At 38.5% G+C, this 22,062-nt stretch overlaps 1 protein-coding gene across 1 annotated transcript in view; it reads left to right on the forward strand.

Annotated features, from left to right (window-relative positions):
- The window catches only part of JAG2 (jagged canonical Notch ligand 2), a 72,182-nt gene that overhangs the window by 33,844 nt on the left and 16,276 nt on the right, over positions 1-22,062 (forward strand). Inside the window, exons 5-15 of the mRNA XM_061998429.1 lie at positions 376-436; positions 10,982-11,112; positions 11,501-11,620; positions 14,348-14,461; positions 15,247-15,360; positions 16,505-16,551; positions 16,804-16,977; positions 19,181-19,331; positions 19,609-19,773; positions 20,364-20,477; positions 21,648-21,761. Of these exons, the coding sequence (XP_061854413.1) occupies positions 376-436; positions 10,982-11,112; positions 11,501-11,620; positions 14,348-14,461; positions 15,247-15,360; positions 16,505-16,551; positions 16,804-16,977; positions 19,181-19,331; positions 19,609-19,773; positions 20,364-20,477; positions 21,648-21,761 (1,305 nt within the window). The remainder of the gene's footprint in view (positions 1-375; positions 437-10,981; positions 11,113-11,500; positions 11,621-14,347; positions 14,462-15,246; positions 15,361-16,504; positions 16,552-16,803; positions 16,978-19,180; positions 19,332-19,608; positions 19,774-20,363; positions 20,478-21,647; positions 21,762-22,062) is intronic.

A 22,062-nucleotide genomic window follows, 5' to 3' on the forward strand; every position in this document is an offset into this window, starting at 1 on the left:
TAATGACAGGAGAGACCATTTTTAGTACTTATTTGAGGTTGTTGTGTATCTTTTGAAGCTTGAGATTTCCAGCATAATATCAGGTTTAAAAAAACCCTGTATTTGATAAATGTTTCAGTGCTTACAGTCTTGATGCAAACCTTTTTGGTAGCAACTTTTTCAAGGAGTTGCCTTAAATTGTCTTTTTCACACACAGTTGTAATGGTGTTATGTTCTGTGAAATAGCTGGAGCAGCAACTGTTGTAACATAGCAAAAAGACAGTCTGTTTCCCACAAGCAACAAACAGGCAAAATGCCCAAAGCCCTAACAGTTCCTGATGGCTGTTACACTAATGCATACCTCACACTAATGCCTGAATCTTTTTCTGTTTACAGCTGTGTGTAAACAAGGATGTAATTTGCTCCATGGGGGTTGCAGTGTACCTGGGGAATGCAAGTAAGTCTGCATGCTTGAGTATCTATGAATACTGATCTTTGTAGCATTTTCTGTGTATGTTAAAAGTTTACTTTAAAATGGAAAAAATTCTATACACGAAGACGGATGGAAGTAGATCTGAAGTAGCTTTCATGTGCATTAAGAACTGTGTATACTTTATACTGTTTCACAGTCCTATTCTGTATCTTGTATATGTAGGACTGAACAGATTTACTTCATGTAATCCAAAATGATGCCTTTTTTAAATGAGAATAATCTTTTCTCCTTTTTTTTCTTTTCAAAGTCCTTAGGAGCTTTGATCTCTATGTATTGTGTATCCCCCAATAAAAAGGGGAACTAACTTTTTGGACTGTTAATAACTAGGAAATGCTCAGTCCTAGAACTCTTAATATATATGTTTGATTACCAAAATATAGTAAACTTGGCTTTTCTAACAAAAAGGGGGTGTTTGGTAGTAATGGAGACACAGTAGCAGCCCCAACTTAAACTTTCTACTACAGGTTGGATGTGTTTTGGTCTCTAAATACAAGAGAACAGAGTTGGAAATGTTCTCTTAAGTCTGTGATGAAGCCAAACTAGACTCTGTGGTAACAAGAGGAGTTGATTGTTTCCTTGTAAAAGTTCAAGCATCCAATGTAGTAGGTCAAGGGGAAATGGGTGTTATTTTTATACTGACTGTTGAAGGGAATGGTGCAGGTCTACTTACAAGTTTGGGATCCTGTGTAAGTTCTTAAGTCTATTTGTGGTCAGAGTTGTATGCATCATTGTAAGAGTAGATTTGTGCAGTAGTTCCTTTGTAAGCTGTATTGGATCTGCTTGCTTGGCACAATGTGAAACTGAACTGGCTGCCACAACTCCTGACAAATACCATTCGTGGCAAGCTGTGATCAAGGCAATTCTGCTTCATTTTCCTCCTGGTAATGACTACAGCCATTACAGAAGTGGCAGGAATAGTATGCAGGTAACTTAGCTTTTGGGTTTAGAACTAAGCTGGGGTTGAAGTTTGAGCTGTGACAGCTGACATACAAACAAGTCTCATTCTGCTGGAGATCCTGAAGCTTCTGACAGTGAGATATGGCAAGTAACAAAGTAAGTCTTAAATCATTGCACCAGAGTGGTTTCTTACTATCCTGAAAATTCCATTAGATGCTGCTGACTTGTAGAAGATTTGATGTGTTGTAGCTCTTACATCTGACCAAAAAGTTTGAAGTCTAGTACATGAAGTGCAGCACTTCAGATCATGTGCAGTTTCACTTCTAAAAAGCTATAAAAACCTCCCTTTGAAAAAAGTCTTTGAATGCAGATGTTTAAACTATAACTTCATTTTTATAAGGCAGAATATTTCTATTTAACGTTATTCATGATCTTTTCATATCATTAACTATTTTGCTCGTAATGTCAAGTATTGTGTGGCCCTGCTTGGTGATTTATTTATTTGTTTTAGATTACAAGTAGAGAGTTTGACTGAGTGCTAGCCCAGTATCACTTTTGCCTAAGTAGTACTCCTTCCCTTGAACCTTCCAAGAACACATTTTTCCCCTTGAGAACCTACTTTAGTCAATCTTGATTCACATGGAGGTATCTGGACTCTTGTAGGTATCAGAGTATCCTAGGAGCCTGTGAACATTTGCTTTTTGAAGGCAAGGAGCCTTTGCATAAAGGTGAAAAAACCAACAGGTTTAACCAAATACAAAACAATGCTCTGTTTCTGGAGGGTGCAGGGGCAGAGGGCTGAAGGGCTGATGCAGTTTTCTCCTTAGCTTTCATTTCTCTGTGATACAGCTGGTATCTGGGAAGACAGAAGTTGGCAAGGAGGAAGCAGGTTTAAAGAAGGGAATATGAAACCTTTGAAGATGGGGGGCTGGGTGGCTATGGTGCTTTTGCTAAGTGTCTGTTGATAGGTAGTCTCATATGAGCAAAGCCTTTCCTTAAAGCATGTCAATGATATGAAGAATGTCTTGTGTCTCAGAGCCCTCTTTTAACCTGCCTAGCTAAACAAAGCTCAGTAAAACAACACTGAGTCTATTGAAGGACTTTTGCTTGAATTCTCACAATTTTGTTGGATGGATTCTGTGATTTGAAAGAAGATACTGGAGTAAGGAGTAAGGGATTTAATGTTTCAGATGGATCATGTGCTGTCTGCTTACTTTCTTAATGCCTATCTGCCGAAGCTATAGATCAGTGATCAGCAGGTTGAAGGCAAACAGTGGCCCTTCTGTGCATGTCCACTCTATTTGCAATGTTGCAGAAGGTTTTCTGCTACCTCTTTAAATGTCATTTGGTGGCTTGAGTTGGTTCTAAACTGATCTCTTTTCCTTTTAGAGACAAAAGGGTTTTTTATAGTTATTAGACCATATTAAAAGTGTTGCTTTTAGCCCAAATGGATAATATTTGCTGTAGAAAAATGATGCTGGGCTAAAAATAAACAAGACTTACAGACATGACCTTTATCTTCAGCAGTACAAAGGAAGCTGTTATTTAAAAGAAACTGCTATGTTTGGTGCTATTGAATTATAATCTAGATTCCTTCATCCTGGTTCTTGGACAGTTGCCACTGCCATTTAGCAGGTGAAAACAATGTCCTTTTTTAATTCAGAAAGAAAATGAAAATGTGAGAAAAACATGGGTGTGAGATGTATGGAAATCTACTGGTGCCAATAGCTGCTTGGTTGCCAAAATCTGCAGTGGCATTTATAAATAGAAAAGTTGGAAAATGGTTTCCTTCAACTTGCATGAACATGCAGGTAACTTAAGCAACAGCTCTGAAGCTTCAGCCTAACTCTCACAGAAAGGATCTACCCTCTGTGCTTTGATGTTCCAGTGTAATTTAGAGCTGTTCTTGGATTAAATGTTATACCAGAAACAGACCTTAAAAGCAGCTGAATGTCTGCAGACTGTTTAATAAAGCATATGCCATTAGCTGCAGCTGTACATCATTTGTTGGGCAAGTTCATGTGCTCACTGTTTTGAGAGAGTTATGGTGTTGCAAAGTTTGCCATTTCTTTTGTTGAGCTTTGATGAAAGGAATGGAAAATAAGTAGAGGATGACCTGATGTCTCAAAATGATGTTAAGTAGGAGACAGTGTTGTGGTATGTCTTGGGTCTTAGGTGGGTAAGGTTTTGTCATGGTGGAGGCAGTTGAGTGAACATTAAAATTTACTTGAACAATGAGCAAACCTACAGCCTTGAGGAAAGCAAAAGCAAATTGTCTGAGTCTTGCAAAGGTGGGAAATTGCAATCTTCTTAAAATAAAAACAACCCCTACCTTTATCCATGTCTAGACTCAATGTATTTGGCTACTGTAATCTTTTTTCTTTTTTGAGTCTGCAGTGGCTGACCAAACGCTCTTGTTGATTGACTTCGCCAGCCTAAAGTAGTATGAGGGGCTGTCAAAGAAGCAACATTGCCAAGCCATCGTGATGAGTGGCTTTTGTACGTTTTCATGTAATTTGAAGTACTTTGAAAGGTCTAAGAAGAATGAAGTTTGATTTAATGGCTCGTAACAGGCTTAGGCTGATGAAGTTATGGAAGCTGAATATAGAGAAACCACAGGTGATGGTCTCCTTTCTTGGTTTAAACTACTGATTTGAGTATGTTTGGTACCACTCATAAACTGTCAGCAGGCTAAACAGCTTTCACTTCCTTGTGATGCAGGCTGATGTGGGTTTGGCAGAAGTCCAGATATGCCTCATACCTAGCCTCCGTTGCCATATTCCTACCAGGATGAAGTATTTTTCCTGTTGCCTCTGAAGGCATAAATTTCTCTTCCAAAACAAGCCAAAGGGAGTCAAAGTCTCTAATGCTGCCCAGTTTGTGTTCAGCTTTTGGAGCTGTGGTAGGACTTGGGTTATGTCCTTGGGAATGCAGGTCTTGCTTCACACAAATGGGATACAACATATTCCTGTAGAATCTGTAGATTCTAACTGAAATGAATGAGAAGGGCATCACTGACAGCATTCTAATGTGAATTTGTGCAAGCTGGACAAAGCAAGTACACTCTTTTGAAAACTTCTAAAGTAAATTAGTTGTTAATCTGTGTGCTTTGAGCTGTCTAACTCTAGAATTACTTTTGAACTATGTTACAAGATTTGAGTTTTACTATGTTGGTGGTGTTTTGGGCTGTGGGGGGGGATTTATTTAATCATATCTTATATTTGTTCTGTTGAAATGGATTTCCCAGACTGCCTATCCAGCCATGACGTCTGCCCTGCTTGAGAGGCTGGTTTCTTGTGTCCAGCAGTGCCTGCAGATACTGTAAATGTCTCTCCCAAGTGGTTTTGTTCCCTTAATCTGTCACTGCAAGGGCCAGAACCTACTCAGCTATTACTTGATACTTTCTTTAGAGTCACAGGAAAAAAAGCTTGAGTTGCAAAGTGAGCTACAGCTACCTGGGGGTGTCAAAGTGGTATAGAGAACTTTTGTTAAATATTAAAGGCTTGCATAGTGTTCCTGTCCTTTTCAGTAGGAGGCTTACCATTATCATTCGTCTCTTGCTGGTGTTTTTGACAACAGTTGGATGGATAATGTGGTGAATGTCGGCATTGGGAACATCAGCATTAAAAGGGAGCTGGATTTTTGTATACTCATTTTTGGGTACAAGGAGATCTGATAACTTATACCCAACAACCTCTTATTGAAAGGCAGTAGGGGACTAACAAAAGATGACAAGAAGATTGAAAAAAGAAGGGAATGCAATGCCTGCTTCTAAATGTGAGGAGAAAGTAAGACATGGGAAACTTCCATACTAGCTACATCAGATAGATCACCCAAATGTAAAAGTTATGGCTTGCTTCCACAACTATTCCAGAATGGAATTGTGAGAGATCTTGTAGGCTACTTTGAACAGCAAAGTAGAACAAGTCTTGTTTGAGCAGCGTGTAAGCTGATGTGACATCTCACCAATCCAATCCTTGCAGTTTTGGACTAGCTAAGTTGGATAAAGGAATCCCATGTTTAGTTTCTTTATTGATCTAGGAACTGAGGCACTAGGAATTAGGCAGAGAGCACATGTTTCCTTGGATGGTTAGGATGGGTAGGAAGGCACAGAATATATCCTAAAGATGGATGCTGCTTCCAGGAGAATGTGAGTGGATGTAAAGGAAGTAAAAACACATAGTGCTTTAACTTGTGTCTACAATAGTAGGTAGTGCAGGCAAACTAGAAGAGAAGATCAAAGCAGTGTTGAGAATCCAGTATCCACACTGAAAACACTTCAGGTTTGAGTCTCTTTTCTCTTCTGCAGAGGTTTAAATTTTAGACTTTCTAGTCTGTTCTTGTGGACCAAATGCTTGTTTGCAGCTGGAATGCATTAGATGTGCTTCTGGCATACGTGGTGTAACGTTACTTTAGTTGAACCTAAAAGGAATCCAATTCCTTTGTTTCCAAACAGCTCTGTGATGTGAACCAACACACCATCAACAGGAATGATCAGGCAGTTCCCTTAAAAAGCATGCTCCTGGTGTGAACTAATGCAAATATAGACACACCCTTAGAGCCACTTACTGCAAACTAACTAAGCAATGTTTCCTCATATGTTCTGACTAAACCATCCCCTCTGTGGACTAAGTACTGGAGTAAGGGCATTATTTTTCAATCCTTCTAAAGAGGAGGAAAAAAAATCTACTAGGGAAAGTTCTGTATCTTTTGGTCTAATAAGAATGCTGGGGTGAGAGGAAAGATTACAAGCTTTCAGGTCATTAAATTACTTGATTCATTAACAAGCATGTTTCCTTTCCTATTCACAAAGCTATCATGCTTGTTTCAAAGGTAGCAAAGTGGAGGAGGCATTTCTGTGACAAAACTTAGCAAGTGAGTACTGTACTAGCTACAGCATTGAATCCGGATGCTTAGAATAGTAGGATCTAACAGCTAGACCATATTGCTGTCTGCCATAGACCAATTAATCTCTTAAAAGATTAAACAGATTTTCTTATAGTTATTTTAAGTAAAAAACTAATATAAAGCTATTGTTCTGGCCTGTGCAACACCATCCTGTTCACGTCATTAGAAAATTTAGTGGTTTTCCATTTAAGAGGGTTATTTCCCCCCCTCCCCCCAAAAATGATGCATTTTGCTTCTGCTTTTAATGTCACTATTTTGCTTTGTTTTCCTGTGTTGAGTGTTTTGGCCACAGCTTCCACTTGAAATGAGTGGGAGAAGCTCTGTCCAAAACGCCTGCTTAAAAAAAAAATGATATGTAAGTATGTCTCAGTCTTCCCTTTGGCCTTTGTAGGATGTGCAGTGTGCAACTAAGGTATAACCTGTGGTAATTAAAGGCTTTTACCCCATTACCTACATCCTCCCTAGGCCTTTTAAAACTTACTGTTCTGCCCAATATTCTGACCTAGACTTGTGAAGTAGTTTAGTTTTGGTTTCCTTCTCGTTAGTGGTTTAGGTGTATTTAGGCATTAAGTGGTGACAAAGCTCTGTAGCTAGGTGTAGAACAGAATTTAAGTATCCTGTCAGTCTTCTGTGTTATGAGCCTCTTCACAAAGGTAGCCAGAGCAGATTAGTGATGAGACCTGCAATATGAAGTTTCACAGCTGAACTTTCTGGACAGAAAGTTGAGTACTCTCAACTAACCAGAAGTGATTGAACCAGGAGAGTAACCCATGTGTGAAGATAGTAAGGAACAGCTGAGTTGGTAAAGTTGAGTGTTGGGAGCAGCCTTACTTTTTGCTGTGTAGCCCACATCTTCTGTTTGGATGTGAAGTTAATCATGCAAGATGCTGAGAAGACCAAGTTTACAGACCATCAGGATGTGACTACTTCTCCTTTCCACATCTCTTCCATAACTGTCATTGTAGGATTTATTGTAAAATCATGGAGTTTAGAGAGAACCTTCAGGATCATTTAGTCTCACCTACCTCCTGTCCAAAGGAGGTCGAGTTAGTCCAGACTTCTCAGGGCATTATCTTTACAAGTAATGTATCTATTTACAGACAACAATACAGTATCTTTTGAACACCTTGTGCCCTCTGATTTGGAAATGTTCAATTTTAACACAGCTTTCCTTAAATAATTATGACACAAACATCCTCAGAGGAAAGCAAAGCTAGTGTCAGCTTTTCCCTTTATTTTAAATGTTTCAGAAGAATATAGGGAAATCATAGTTCTGTAGAAAACTGTTTTATTGAACTTGACTAGTTTAGCTTTTTTTAATAGCCTCAGAGAAAGCAAAAAAACCTGCAAATCTTCCATTTATTTCTTCTTCCCTCATTTCCCCCCGCTCTTGCCTCTTGGTATGTAAGTGTCTATGTAAGTGTAGTGATAGGGTCTTCTGCAGGATCCCTTGGTTCTAAGTTTACTACTTCAAACACATTGATATTTACTGTAAAATGTATTTTTATTCTGAAATTTAGCTGTCTTACTCTAACCAAGTATACACCATGAATAGAATTGTTATGGCTTTATCTACTTGTCAGTGACAACAGTATTTTTCCTGCACAATTGCTGTTTCTCTCTCAAGACTGAAATGTTATCTAGAAGCTTTGCTAACGTTAACTCTTGACACCTCCCCTTCCTCCAGCCTTGCATTTACATTCTCATTTTCTATTGCCACCCAGCTCTCACCTAAGGAAAATGGAAGCTGTGAACCACGTCTCTAGAATTACTGGGATATTTTCTGCAGGTTCTTGGTTTCGAGATAACCAACAGTTGTTGTGTTCCTATTGCATGCTCTCTGTGTTAATCCTGACCTGAAGGGACGCTTTGGTCTGGGAGCAGATGCCTGTTCTTCAGCCTTCCATCAGGAAGTTGCTAAACTGTAACAATCTATTTATGGTAGCTTCTTTTGTACTCCTAGTAACCCAGCAAGGGCTAAGATTAAGCCACCTCTGATTTTGTTTTGCATGTGTTTGGTTGTAAGAGGAGTGAGAGCCGATGAAGTCAGCAGAGGGGAAGGACAAAGGAAGTAGAATCTTGATTCCAGTAAGAATTTTCTTTGTCCATTGAACAATGGGAATCCATATGAAATCTCTAAATTTGGCTTTCTTATTTACTCAGATGTGAAAAATTTAGGATTGCAGAAACTTCCAACAAGTTATTCTCAACTGGGAGGTGCAGGGAAGAAGTAACTGCAGCCCACCATTAACTGCACTGGCAGCTTCCTTTTTCTTTTACACAAGGGGTTACTTGAAAAAAGGAGTTCTGGTTTGGTTTGGTTCTTTTTTAAAGACTATGTTGCTTTTTTATGTGTGCCTTTTGGGCTTCTCAGGGTGGATCATTAACCTGTTTCATCCTTGTCCACCTTTTGCCTTGATATTTTTATCATAATTGACAACATCCCCATTTCTGAATTGATTTTACATTATTGATCCCATCTTGCTCTAGGGGTGAGCTGACATCCATGCAAACATTATCTTTTTAGAAGGAAGTGGAATTAAAGCTGCTCTAGCACCTGCTAATGTAGGATGCGACCAGGCTTCCTGTTCGAGAGGAAATCCTAATTTACTCTTCCTTGTAAACCCAGGGCTGATCAGCTTACCACATAGTAACCTTTTGACTTGTAAACACTCTGTTCCTTTGGACTGCTTTTAGCCTCTAGAAATTGTTTCCCTTGGGCTTGGTGGTAACTTTGAACAGTAAACTTTGCCTGGTGAATAGCACGAGAAGCAGCAACCTTCTGCTGAAGTAATTTTAATGCAGTTAAGCATACCTACAAACTAAAGTAGGTGCTTAAGATGCCTTCAAGATCTAAGAAGGTGACTATGTTTTTCTTTGCAGTCTTGATCACCTGTGCAGTGTTAAAGAAACTTGTTATCCATTGGTTATGGAAAACAAATTGGGTTATTGTGATCATTTGCTTTGTGATGCAGACTTTCATCTCCTCAGAATGCTTGTTATATGTGGGTGGGGAGTTGGCTCTGTCTCGGATAGTCATGGTGAATCACTGGCAGTAGTGCCAGGTTTGGCATGGATGCAGAATTGGATTGAGGCCAATAAAGTGAGTTACAGTGCTGGGGGGTTTTTATTGTTTATTACTAGCCCCTGAAAAAATTTTTCTGTCCTTGAGGAGGAAGGAAGAGATCAAATTTAGCAGGAGCAGTATTTTTCTTTTTACTGCTAATACAGCAAAAGAAAGCTGCTTCTGAAATACATATGTTCTTCAGGCTCCTGTCAGCCTTGCTTAGATGAGCAGTCAGAGACCTCTGGACTGGATACAGAGCTGAGGCTTTACTTAGGTATTTGCATTTGTGAGGCTGGGAACGAGGAGCAGATACTGGGACTAAGAGCTCAGAGTGCTTCTAGAACTTTATATAAAAAATCATCTTGCAAAGATCTGCATTTGGATTCCTTCTGACTATGTAAATAGTAGACATTTAAATTTGCTGCCAGTATAATCTGTTCTAATCCTCTGGGAACTGATAAGGTTTAGTGAAAGCAGTGGAAGTGGGTTGATTCACAAGGAACCAAGACTCCTCGTTTATGCTTATATTCCTTGTCTTCTCTCACCACACTGCAAAGTCGTAATTTCTGTTCTCTTACAGTATTCAAACCATGTTGGTGATAGAATGGTGATGTTAAATCTCAAAAAGTACAGTTTCCTTTCTCATGCTTTTTACCCCCAGGCATTAGAGCTCTGCTGGCATGTGTGTGCCCAGCTCCCATACAGTGTGTTGCTATGTATCTCTTTGTTACTAGTATGACTCTTAATTTTTTTTCCATAAGGAATAATCTTAACAGCCAGAATGTTGGAGTTGTTTTTGTTGGTCTAAGAGAGCAAGCTTGTGATTTGTAAATTAAAACATGTGTGAAATACACTATTTTTTTTAATAAAGAGCATTAGCCTATGTCCTTTTTCTTTTTAAGTTCGAACTTTGAACACTTTTTCTCTGCCACAAACAATTGCTTTTCTTACCTGAACTGTGTAATGGATATCATAAAAATACTAGCATCTGAAGAAATCTTCTGACAAATCTTTAGCTATTTAAAACAAATTAATTATTACTGACTCTTGTTTCTCTTCTTTCTCTACCTTTCCATAATGTTACTAGAGAACATTGAGAATGCAGTAGAATAAATCTGTCAAAGGGATCCTCTTGAGAAACCAAATCCTGAGAAAACTGACAAGACAGCTGCCTCTCTGGCTGCCCTGGTTTTTCAAGACTAGCACTTCAGAGCAAAACTAGCTAGCTTCTTGAAATCTGTCTTCATAGAGAGAAAAAAAAAAGCTCTGGTGCTTGATGCAGCCTGTCTTTTGAAAAGTGATTTAAACACAGTCTTTATCCTAGTGTTGAGATGATTATGTGAAGATGTGACTTGTGAAAGAACCACTGATTTATGTACAGTTTTTGTAACGCATACTGCTTGGTGTTGTTTGTTGCCATGGGATGTAATACAGTTGAATAAGATGAGTTCCAGTAAGGATGTTCAACAGGACTAGTATGTCCCTTCTAAACAGGAGAAATAAGGCTTTGTTATCTTGTTGCACTTTGAACAGTTGACCTTGTTCTTGAGAATGGTAAGTGTAGTGTTCCAAATACCTGTAATGCTGATAATTAAGCATCATGTTGCTAACTTTTAACATGTGAACTTACATCTTAGGTGTCATTATGGTTGGCAAGGACAGTTCTGTGATGAGTGTGTCCGCTACCCAGGCTGTGCTCATGGGAGCTGTAACGAACCATGGCAGTGTAATTGTGAAACCAACTGGGGTGGCCTGCTCTGTAACAAAGGTACTTAACATTAATGTACAGGAAAAATAAGTAAAGTTGCATGATTAACTGTTAACTCATTAATAACCATTGTATTTTCTGCTAGTGTGCAATCGCACAAGTATATTTGTGCCTAATTCTTTTATGGCAATTGATGCCTAAACATCTTAAGTATAGGAAGTTTAAGACAAAAGGCTTGGAATGGTCCTGACTCTTCTAACTCATGCAAATTGTCCCTTACTTATCCTTCACTGTTCTGTGGATAGTTAGGAGGTGACAGGCTAGCTAATGGACCATGGGGATGATGTCAGTGAATGATGTTAATGCCATAAAGCCATCACTATGACTGACTAGGGATTAAAATGCTGAGAATTTTGTTCCCTCTTGACTAATACTTTTCTTTGTCCAGATCTGAATTACTGTGGAAATCACCATCCCTGCCTGAATGGTGGAACCTGCATGAATACTGAACCAGATGAATATCGCTGTGCTTGCCCGGATGGCTACTCAGGAAAGAACTGCGAAATTGGTACTTCTGGGTGTTGCATCTGTCTTCAGGAATCTAAAACTGGTTTTGGCCTGGCTATCAGGCAGCATTTTTATATGCTCATTGTTGCTTTTCTTTTTTGTAGAGGAGCTCTTTTCTCCTTTCCAAAAAATAGTTTGTTTTCTGAGAGGGAGAGTGTGGAAAGTCGTTGTGTGCAACTTGTCCTGTCAACTTGATTGTTACTCTGGCAGTGTGCTCATACACTACCTCTGTCCTTCTGGTCTCCTGAATAGCCTTAGGCTGACTATTCAAAAACAAACACTGAAGACAGCAGAAGTGATGTTAAAGGTTTCCCTTGGATTTAGATAACACTGAGAATGTTTCTTCTCTTTTAATTTTTCTTTACTTCCTTAATCTAAGCAATGCAATTGGGCTGTAGTCTCCTGGAAATGGCTTACAGGCATACTTTCCTCTGTCACCTTTCTCTGTGCTACCCATTTTCTTGTCTTCTGGCTTGCTTGCAAACATACATCTTATACAGTATGGAGACTAAGAAAAGTAGTAGTGTGTATAGTAGTAACAGGTAGTAGATGCAATGTGGAGTTTTAGCATAGTTTTTAGCTGCCTGGATATTTTGACTATCCTTTTTTTATTAATGGAAACTTGATTTCTTTTGTTTCTGTTTTAATGATGATTTTTAAGGGTTTTAATACATTTTGATTAATAGAAGTTAACTCCCAGAATGGTAGGGGTTGGAAAGGGACCTTTAGAGATCATCCAGTCCAACCCCCCTGCAGAAGCAGGCTCACCTAGATCAGGTCACACAGGAACGTGTCCAGGCAGGTCTTGAAAACCTCCAGAGAAGGAGGCTCCACACCCACCCTTTGGCAGCCTGGGCCAGGGCTCCCTCACCTCACAGTGAAGTAGTTTTTCCTTATGTTTAAATCATAGAATCATAGGGGTTGGAAGGAGAACTTTTTAACGTTCCAACTTTTTTCCATTACCCCTAATCCTATCACCTGACACGACAAAGTGTTGCCCCATCCTCTTGACATACACTTTTTAAGTAGTTTAAGTATTAAGGAGGTCCCTTTTAAGTCTTTTTCAAGCTAAATAGTCCCCTATCATGCATCCTTTCTTCATAAGATACTCCAGTCCCCTATGGAAATGTACTCAAGCCCTCTTACAAGGTCAGCTTGAGCAGTCTAAATAAAAAGTTGTCAATGGGAACAGGGAAGACAAAGTGGAGAAATGCATTTAATCCATATTTCTGAAGAAGTATGCCTTCTTGAGTAGGGTCTCACAGAGCTGTGTCTATCCAACATGAAAAACTGCTTCCTATCTCAACCACAGTACAAAGATAGTGTATTGCTTTCTTCATTTAAATCTGTGTTTGTTACATAAAACTGAAATTTTCATGTACTGAGTCTATTTTGAAATGTGGAGACTTTTCTTGATTGTTCTGTCTCTGGACATAAAGGGATGAATGTGCAATCCCTATTTGTTTCCTATTTTACTTTAAGGAATTGGTGTTTGGAGAAAAATGAAAACTTTCAGTTCAGCTTTTTCAGATGTAGAATTCAGTTGTTTTTTCCACAGAGATCTCCTTTGCTATGATGAATTGTTAAATCCTGTTCTTGAGTAGCAACATTCCCAGTCTTCTCACTTGGAATTCTGCTGTTCCTTGATGGTTGTAATTGTAGATGGAAATAATCCTTTCTCTTTTTTTCCTTCACTTAAATGTTTGGCCTTAAGTTCACTAAACTATTATCAGCAGACATTTTTCACATTCATTGGGATGTAGTTCTTTTACTTCCCCTAAAGTGCAATGTGGGATTAGTGATACTATCAAAACTTGAATTTTGCCTCAGTTGGTAGAATGTATTGCAAAATTTTGGCCAAAACAAATGAAAACGTGTCTTAGCTTGCCCTGAAAATAGTTGGGAAGCACCTTGGCTCTTCAGATGAGGAGGAAGTGATAAAGCAAGCCATACATCTGAGTTCTGTGTTAATTATTAGTGATAGATTGGTATAAGAGCTGCTTTAGTTACTAGTACATAACATAAGACATTGCTTGTTTCCAAGCAAGGTAACATTCTTGAAAGAAAGACTCCAAAATACAAATACTAGCAACAATTAGAAAGGTTTGCCTAAGGGGATTGCTTCTTTCTTTCCAAAAGCTCCCTTGGCTTCTGAGAGGGGAAAATATCAAAAGTGATGGCATACAGGTTGTCACAGACAAGCTTGATAATTGCTTAGTGCAGCTTCTGCAGCTGTTACAACCCTACATGGGATGACAACAAGCAGTACTGTCTGTAATTGCAAGTAGCTCTAGTTTTTTGCTGTTTCCAAGGAACAATATTAGAATGAAGCTAACCAGACCTTTGACACTTTATTACTACCGTTCAGGCCTCTGCATACAGCGTATCTGTTTTGTCTCACTGAAAGAAGGGGAAAAAACAAAGTACTGGAGCACTCCAGAGGTGGAAGTGTGTAGCTGGAAGCAGTAGTAGGCTAATGGGGAACTTTTGCTGGGGTGCTGAGATAGTGAGCTGTCTACCTTTCAGGCTTCCTAGTCAGTAGATATGAAGGATGATGCACCTTCAGTAAAATCCTGCTTCAGTCTTCTGAGAATCTTGTCCTCTGGAGCTGGGAGAGTGAGGCTCTTGATCATTTTTAATCAGAACACAATTTCTTATCATAGAAGTCCTTCTTAATTAACACTGGAAGATCATTTAGCAAGAATTTCTTTCCTTTCTTTCCTTCCAGCGGAGCATGCTTGTGTATCTAACCCCTGTGCTAATGGTGGAATTTGTCACGAAATTTCATCAGGCTTCAAGTGTCACTGCCCATCGGGGTGGAGTGGACCAACATGTGCTATTGGTGGGTATACATTTACTGGTGAACTGACATAGTAGCCTGGAAGGGTTGATACAGCTATCACACTCTGTGGGTGTGGAGTTTGGTGGTTTTCTCTTACCAGACCTGTCTGTTAACAGCTGTGCATTGGGAGACTGAAAAGATTAATGATACTGTGCAGCCATCAGTATCATTTGATGTAGATTTGATCTACACATTACCAAAAGCGTAGCTGGATCACATCCAAAGAAAAGCCCTATTGCCAAAGCTTGCAGGACAGTTTCTGACTCTTTAGCCAGCCTAAACTGAAATACAGAATGGATTCATTTTAAGAAGCATAAATGTGAACATAAAAGGTTCTTTCCTTTAAAGTAGTAGATTACTTAGTAGTAATCTACTAAAGTAGTAGTGGATTACTCACTTAAATGCTGAAGTGTTCCGCTTGGAAGACAAGGGGAATCATTAAAATGTGTTGTGGACCTTTGTAATTGGTTTGCATATTGTTTGTGATTTGGAACATAGATTTTGAATCCATTTTTCAACAGCAACTATCCTCAGAAGCCCCAAACTGGCTAAACTGTGCCATGATCTAGGAATGTGACTTTCAATTGTGTTCATTGTTGGCAGGTATAAACTTTCAGAGTTCCTATCTCAAAAATGTGAGAAAAGCCCAAGTGAAAATTGGGTTACAAATACTAGTCTGTTCCTAAGCTTATTTGCTTATTTTTTGAGATGGAGGAGAATGTACAAACAACCAGGTTAAGGGAAGTTTTAAACCATGTAACAGATGACACGCTTTGACTTTCCAGATATTGATGAGTGCGCATCTAACCCTTGTGCTCAAGGAGGGACCTGCATTGATGGTGTTAATGCCTTTGAGTGTATATGTCCACAGCAGTGGATTGGAGCAACATGTCAGCTTGGTAAGTAGTTACCTTCTAAAATTTTGAAGACCACTGGAGATTAACTCTTAAGTGTGTTTCTGATTTTTAATGAAGAAAGCATTGAAGATGTGAATTGCTGTTGGTATCGTAGATCGTAGACAGAGGTTTCAAGTGAACCTGTAACTATTCAAGCCTCAACTTAAGCTTGCTTAATGATAGCTTTTCCATTTCAAAGTACGGCATTGGTGATGGTAGCTCCTTCATGCTGGCAGAACAATGACTGTAAGCTTGCAGAGGCAAGGAAGGTGTTTCCCTTGACTAACATATATTTCCTTTTGAGTTTTGGCAAAGGGAAAAGTAAGATAACGTGCATGTGCTACTACAGAAAAGTTTTGCATTAAAAACCTGTGGGTATGTAAAGGATTTTTAGTGCCCTGCCAATGTGAAATATGAGCTTCTGATGCTTGGATTGCATGGAAACTTTGCTTGGTGCTGTGGTAATCTGTTTCTGGGTTTGTTCTTTATTCTCTTCTTTCTTTTATCTTCTTTCACAGATGCTAATGAGTGTGAGGGGAAACCCTGTGTTAATGCTTACTCTTGCAAAAATCTCATTGGTGGATATTACTGTGACTGCATTCCAGGATGGACAGGAGTAAATTGTCATATCAGTTAGTATTCTTTTAGTATGTATGTTGGTCATAGGATGCTTTGTTCCTTTCAAAAGATTGTGTAATGAATGATAGAACATATACAAGAGAAGAGTACCTGTTGGTCATTTTCTAACTTCTACCAATGGAAATTGAAAATATTGTTTGAAAATGTATATAGAGTTGTAAATGACCTTAGGATGAGCTTAGGTTTACACTTACCTAACTCTACTAAATCTCTCCTTACCTGCTCATCCCTGATTCTGAATGATAATTTTTAGCTAAAATGTTAGACATGCCATTAGCTGATAGCATTTGATTTGATTTGCTACACTGTAATAGGAATCTGGAACATGTAATTCTCTGACATATTTTAAAAACCAAGAATCTCTTAAGACATCAGCCATTTTTGCTTTCCACTGAAACATCTAAAATCCTTTCTGAAAATCATTTGTTCTCCATTTTTATGCTAGACCTTTACTTCACAGCGTAGTCTTTCAGTATAAATTCTAATGCTTTGCATGTTTTATTCATAGATATTAATGACTGTCATGGGCAATGTCAACATGGAGGGACTTGCAAGGTAACTCTTGTTTATTGTATGTCGTGTTGAAAATTAATCTTGTTTCTGGCTAGTTATGAATTTCATAGCTTGGAATTACAGGTTGGTTAAATATTAAGTGTAGTGTTGTAGTTGCATTCTCTTGCCCCATTGAACACAATAATTTTGTGTTTCCAAGTCAAGAACACAGAAATAAATTGAATTCTCTTGTACAAGTTCTGTCAACAAGCAAATCTTTCTACTTTTACTTTTTTCTCCCCTCCCTCTCTGAAGGATGAAGTGAATGGTTACCATTGCATATGCCCTCGTGGTTACACAGGAAAAAACTGTGAGATAGAAACAAACGAGTGTGAAAGCAATCCATGCCAAAATGGAGGCCGTTGCAAAGACCTGGTGAATGGATTCAGTTGCCAGTGCTTACAGGGCTTCTCAGGAGTCTTCTGTGAGGTGAGACCAGTGGTGACATTACTGCAATGCTTCTCATGGATTGAATTCTTGAAAGAAGCATATCTCTGTGTTTAAATGGGAGTAGCCGAAGGCTGAAGCGTTTACTGTCTAACGTAACTGTTACTTGATACTCTGAATAAGCAAATTTGTTGTGCAGTGCTGTCATAGCAGCTGTAACACTTGAATTTGCAGCCTGCTAAACTGCAAGTTGTTGCTCATAGATTTCTGGCTCTTGTAAATGTTTTAAGGCTGCAAGTATTCCCTTAAGCTTGATACATTTTCCTTTGCCATTTTCAGGACCTGTGTCCTTTCATTACACTAGAATGTTTTAGGTCATTATCCTAATAATTCTGAAGTCCATACCTGATTCCTTTCAGGTAATCCTACTGCTGTTGGTAGGAATATCCACATAATTAAAGGCAGGCAGATAACACAAGGATTAGCTCAGAATTTTCTGTTTGAGATCATTTAAGGAACATGTAGTTGCAGTGCTTAAAGATTCAGATCTGAAATACTGAAGTTGCTAGTAACTCATGAAGTTCTTAATGAAAATCTTCCTTTTTCTAGGGAGGTCTTTAGACTTTTCAGTGTAAAATAATGTTGCCCTTCAGTATGTACTTTTCTGTCTTTTGCTGATAGCCATATTTATGTAAGTGTTATAGTTAGCAAGACAGCATCAACTGTAGGAATTGGGTTTGAATTTTGTTGGATCTGCTCGAGAATTTTCCGTTGAAGACATTGGAGGGGTTTCCTTTAATTCAGAATTTTAGAGGGTTGCAGATACTGACCAGTTTTATCAAACTAGTGCAGTACCTAATAGCTTATATGCCATTTCTACATAAGGATCATAGCTTGAGTGCTCTACTCTTGGCTGATTCATACCATACTCTGTAATTAAAGTTTTAGCAAATCTGTTTGAATAATAGGGAAGAGTTGGCTGCTTGCCTTGTGTGTTGCAGGAAATATCTACCATTGATTCCAGATGCTAAAGTACCAGCTACTGAACTTGCATTGGGAAGGGGAAATTTACACTAATGGAAGGAAACAAATGGAGACATCTGATAGAGGAGATCTGAGAATCTTTCTCAGACTTCAGCTGGTTTTTTTTATAGTTTGCTTTGAATGTTCTGTAAGAGACCACAAAATACTTTGCTGAAAATCTCTCTATTGCAACTGGAATTGTATGTGCTCCTCTGAATTAAATAACACCTTTTGTGTTCCTTCTATTTTGATTTACTGCACAACTACTAAAAATAGTGACTAAATCCACTATTGGCCTTAGCTTTATGTTTATAGGACTGAGAGGGTATCTTTTTCACAAGAGATGTGAAGAAGGAAAAAAAATCACTCCAAGAGGAAAGCAATCTTTAATAACAATTTGGAGGAAAGATACCGTGATGTAACAATATTTCTTTTGAGGCTGCTTTGTGGTTTTTCTGGACAATTTAAGGCATCACCCAACTAGTGATATTCTGTCTCAGTTTAAGATGTAGAAGCAGCAGAATTGCTTTGCTACAGCACTTTGAGTCATATTATGAAGGCTAGATTTAAATTTTGTTTTTTCAATCAGATGGCAAAAAGTGTTCAAAATGTACCTGGTGTTTCTGGGTGTCGATTAGCATGGTGGTAGCATTTGTAAGAATGAGGCCCCGGGGCAGCTTGGTTTAACTGTAAGCATACTTTGAGCAGGAGATGGTGAGTAGCTGACCTCTAGAGGTCCCTTCCAAGCTATGTGGTTCTTCAGTAAATCCTATGTGTTAATTAAAATGGGAAGAGAAGTTGCTCTAGAGAATAGGATTATTTTTTTTAAGGTTCTGTGTATTTTAAATGTCTTTCAGGCACAAAGATGACAAGAGCACTGGTATTTAACTTTCGTTATAGCACTTACTATGTGGGTGTGAAGGTCAAAGTCACTTTACAATGATACAGAATAGTTGCAGTGAAATGTCTCTTAATGCTGTGTTCTGTGCTTATTCATCCTTCTGTGAAGGAATATCTTTTTAGCAGTATCAGAAGTGTTTTTTATTAGGATTGACTGACTGAAATTTCTGTGTTGTAGAACGAAATGTGATGTATTTGAATCATGAGCTGCCTTAAAACTTGAGGTTCTGGGTACATAAGCTTTGTGTCTTTAGCAACACAGATAATGCTGCTTACTCCTGGGAAATGAAGCAGCTGCTGCTAACTATTATCTCTCTTTCAGATGGATATTGATTTCTGTGAACCTAACCCTTGCCAGAATGGGGCTAAATGCTATGATCTGGGAGGAGATTATTACTGCGCCTGCCCTGATGACTATGATGGAAAGAATTGTTCTCATCTCAAGGACCACTGCAAGAACAATTCCTGTAAAGGTACCTGCTGTTGTCCAGAAACTTGTCTTAATGTATTGTAAAAAAAAAAAAAAAGAGTAGCTTTCTGGGAAATAGCAGAATACAGAAGCATTTTTATTGTGCTCGCTTGGATTTTGTGAGACAAGGAGGTGGTGGGAGGAAAAGCTTGTAACAGTCTGTACAAATAAAGAGGATGTAACATAGTTATCTTTTAAGTTGTTATTAGAGTATTTCTAATAGCTTTTTTAAATATTGGTGATGCCTATTATTCATCTGATAATATACTTCTCATTCTCAGTAATAGACAGCTGTACAATAGAAGTCTTCACTAATGCTACCCAAGAAGGAATCCGTTTCATTTCGTCTAATGTTTGTGGGCCTCACGGACGGTGCATTAGTCAGCCAGGAGGCAATTTTACTTGTGCTTGTGAAAGAGGTTTTACTGGAATATACTGTCATGAAAGTAAGTAGGAGTTTCTTCTAAATGATTTTGTTGCTCTAAAACTTAGGTTTTGTTATGATGCTTTGCAATATGAAAGAACATGAAGATTTTAACAGAGTCGCTTAGAGCAATGTTTCAGGTGTTCTACTTGAAATCCAGTTTCATCCAGTAGTAGTTGTCTCTTCAGAGATTTACACTTCCTCTGTGAAAGAAAACTCCCTTTTAGTTCCATGTAGTCCAACGTGAATGTGTCTGTACCTGCTGCTTTTATGCACAGTCTTCTAAGAAGCCCTGGATTTCCTCCATAAGGAAATGAAGGACAGACACATTGACAGCACAGCTTAGGAGCAGGGATGTTGCTATTCCAGCTATTCTTTTTAAACACCTGGATACTTTTGTCAGGTAAACTTAATGTTCTGATTCAACTTGCTACACGAGACAGAACATCTAGAAACCTTTTCAGACTTGAAAACAGATGTTTGAACTGTTCTTATGTATGTACAAATGAAGTATAACTTTGAGCTGCTTTTCCTAGAGACACAAGGGTAGGTCACTCTCCCCTAGCTAGGTGAAGAAAGGTTTGAGTGATAATTGTTGACTTTTTGTCATAGATATCAATGACTGTCTTGGGAAACCTTGCAAGAATGGTGGGACATGCATCGATGAAGTTGATTCATTTAGGTGTTTCTGCTCAAGTGGCTGGGAAGGAGAATTGTGTGACACAAGTGAGTACTACTGAGCATTGCAGGGTCAAACACTTGCAGCAGTGATATAACAAGTAGCGAGGCTGGTATGTGGTTAACTATGATGGGGTAGTTTCTGTTCTATAATCAGTCTAGTTGTTTCCAGAAGTAGTTTCAGCAAGATTTTTGGGTAGCAACTCTAAAAGTCTCAATTCCTTTGGTATAATACAGGATATATCTAAAGAGGAGAGAAAAGCTTTTTCTACAGATGGGAGGCAAAAGATGAATATGCTCTGTTATACTGCTCTTACACAGTAGTTTCCAAACTTGGAAAGCATTTTATCATTAAGCCTGTGCAACCTGACTGGAGGAATTTATAAAAGTAATATCTATTCCTTTAGCAGGAAAAATGCTGCTGAAGCATGAATTTTGACTCAGTGAATAGCATGAGTCAGTGTGGTGTAGTCTAGTTTCAGTGGAAGCAGGACTTAACTGCCCTGCCTTCAAACATATTGGGCCTTAGTTGACAGTAGTGCGCTGTCATGGTTAAGTTACCTCAGAGGAAAATGCAATTGGTTGTTCATTCTACTCTGAATGAAACCCCTTCTAAAACATGACAGCAAGGACTTGCTGAGACTTAAAAGGACATGCACCACTTGAGATGTGAAATAAAGACTGAGACGCTTTGGCAGCTGTTGCTGACAAAAGAGTGCTTTGTGTTATCTAGATGAAGTTTGATTGAAAATAATTACATTCTAACTAGTAAAAGGTTTGTGTAGAGTGAAAAGAAATATAAATATAGATATATATGGTTAAGCCATCTAATGGCTTTAACTCTGTATTTTGACACACAAAGGAAGAGAGGGAGCCTTAACTGTCTCGTGTGGATGTCATGGGTTGGGACTTCTTTTCAGGACATTGTGGTCCCTGTTAGATTTTTCTGAAGTTCAGAATACATTTATTTGCTGGACAAATGTCAAATGGTGCTCTACTTAGAAGTCATACTGAATGGTATTATTTTTCTTAAGCTGTCAGAATATTTCATACAAATCAGAGTTTTTCCTCCTGGTTATGTGAAGATAACCCCATAACAATTAGGACTGTTGTCTTCCTACATAGTACACAATTTATTTCCTTTATAAATAAGTACTTTAGAGTTTCTCATGGCTTTGGCTAGGCCAGATCATCTAATTCGAATAACTCTTTTTCTAGATTTCAATGACTGTTCTCCAAACCCCTGTCACAACGGTGGCAGATGCATTGATTTGGTAAATGACTTCTATTGTGAGTGTAAGAATGACTGGAAAGGCAAAACTTGCCACTCACGTAAGTGTTCTTTACTTTGATCTTTAGTTTATCCAAAGATTTGTTTTCTTTCTTCTCATGAGACTAGAGTTCCTGAAATTTAAAATGAAACAATTGCAGTGAAATAATAGGCATATTTTCATTACCTCTTCCACTTTCCCAGCAACAAAATGGTACACTTGAAAAACGTATCCCTTCCTGTAGTGAAGTAATGTTGTAAGAGATGCCCTTAGATTCCACTCTTTTAGTTGTTTACTGTAATGAAGCAGGTAGAACTATGTGTTTCTAGGACTATTGCATTTAAACATGAGATCTCTTTAAA

Source organism: Colius striatus, chromosome 6 (genome assembly GCF_028858725.1).
Source record: "Colius striatus isolate bColStr4 chromosome 6, bColStr4.1.hap1, whole genome shotgun sequence".
Taxonomy (NCBI): domain Eukaryota; kingdom Metazoa; phylum Chordata; class Aves; order Coliiformes; family Coliidae; genus Colius; species Colius striatus.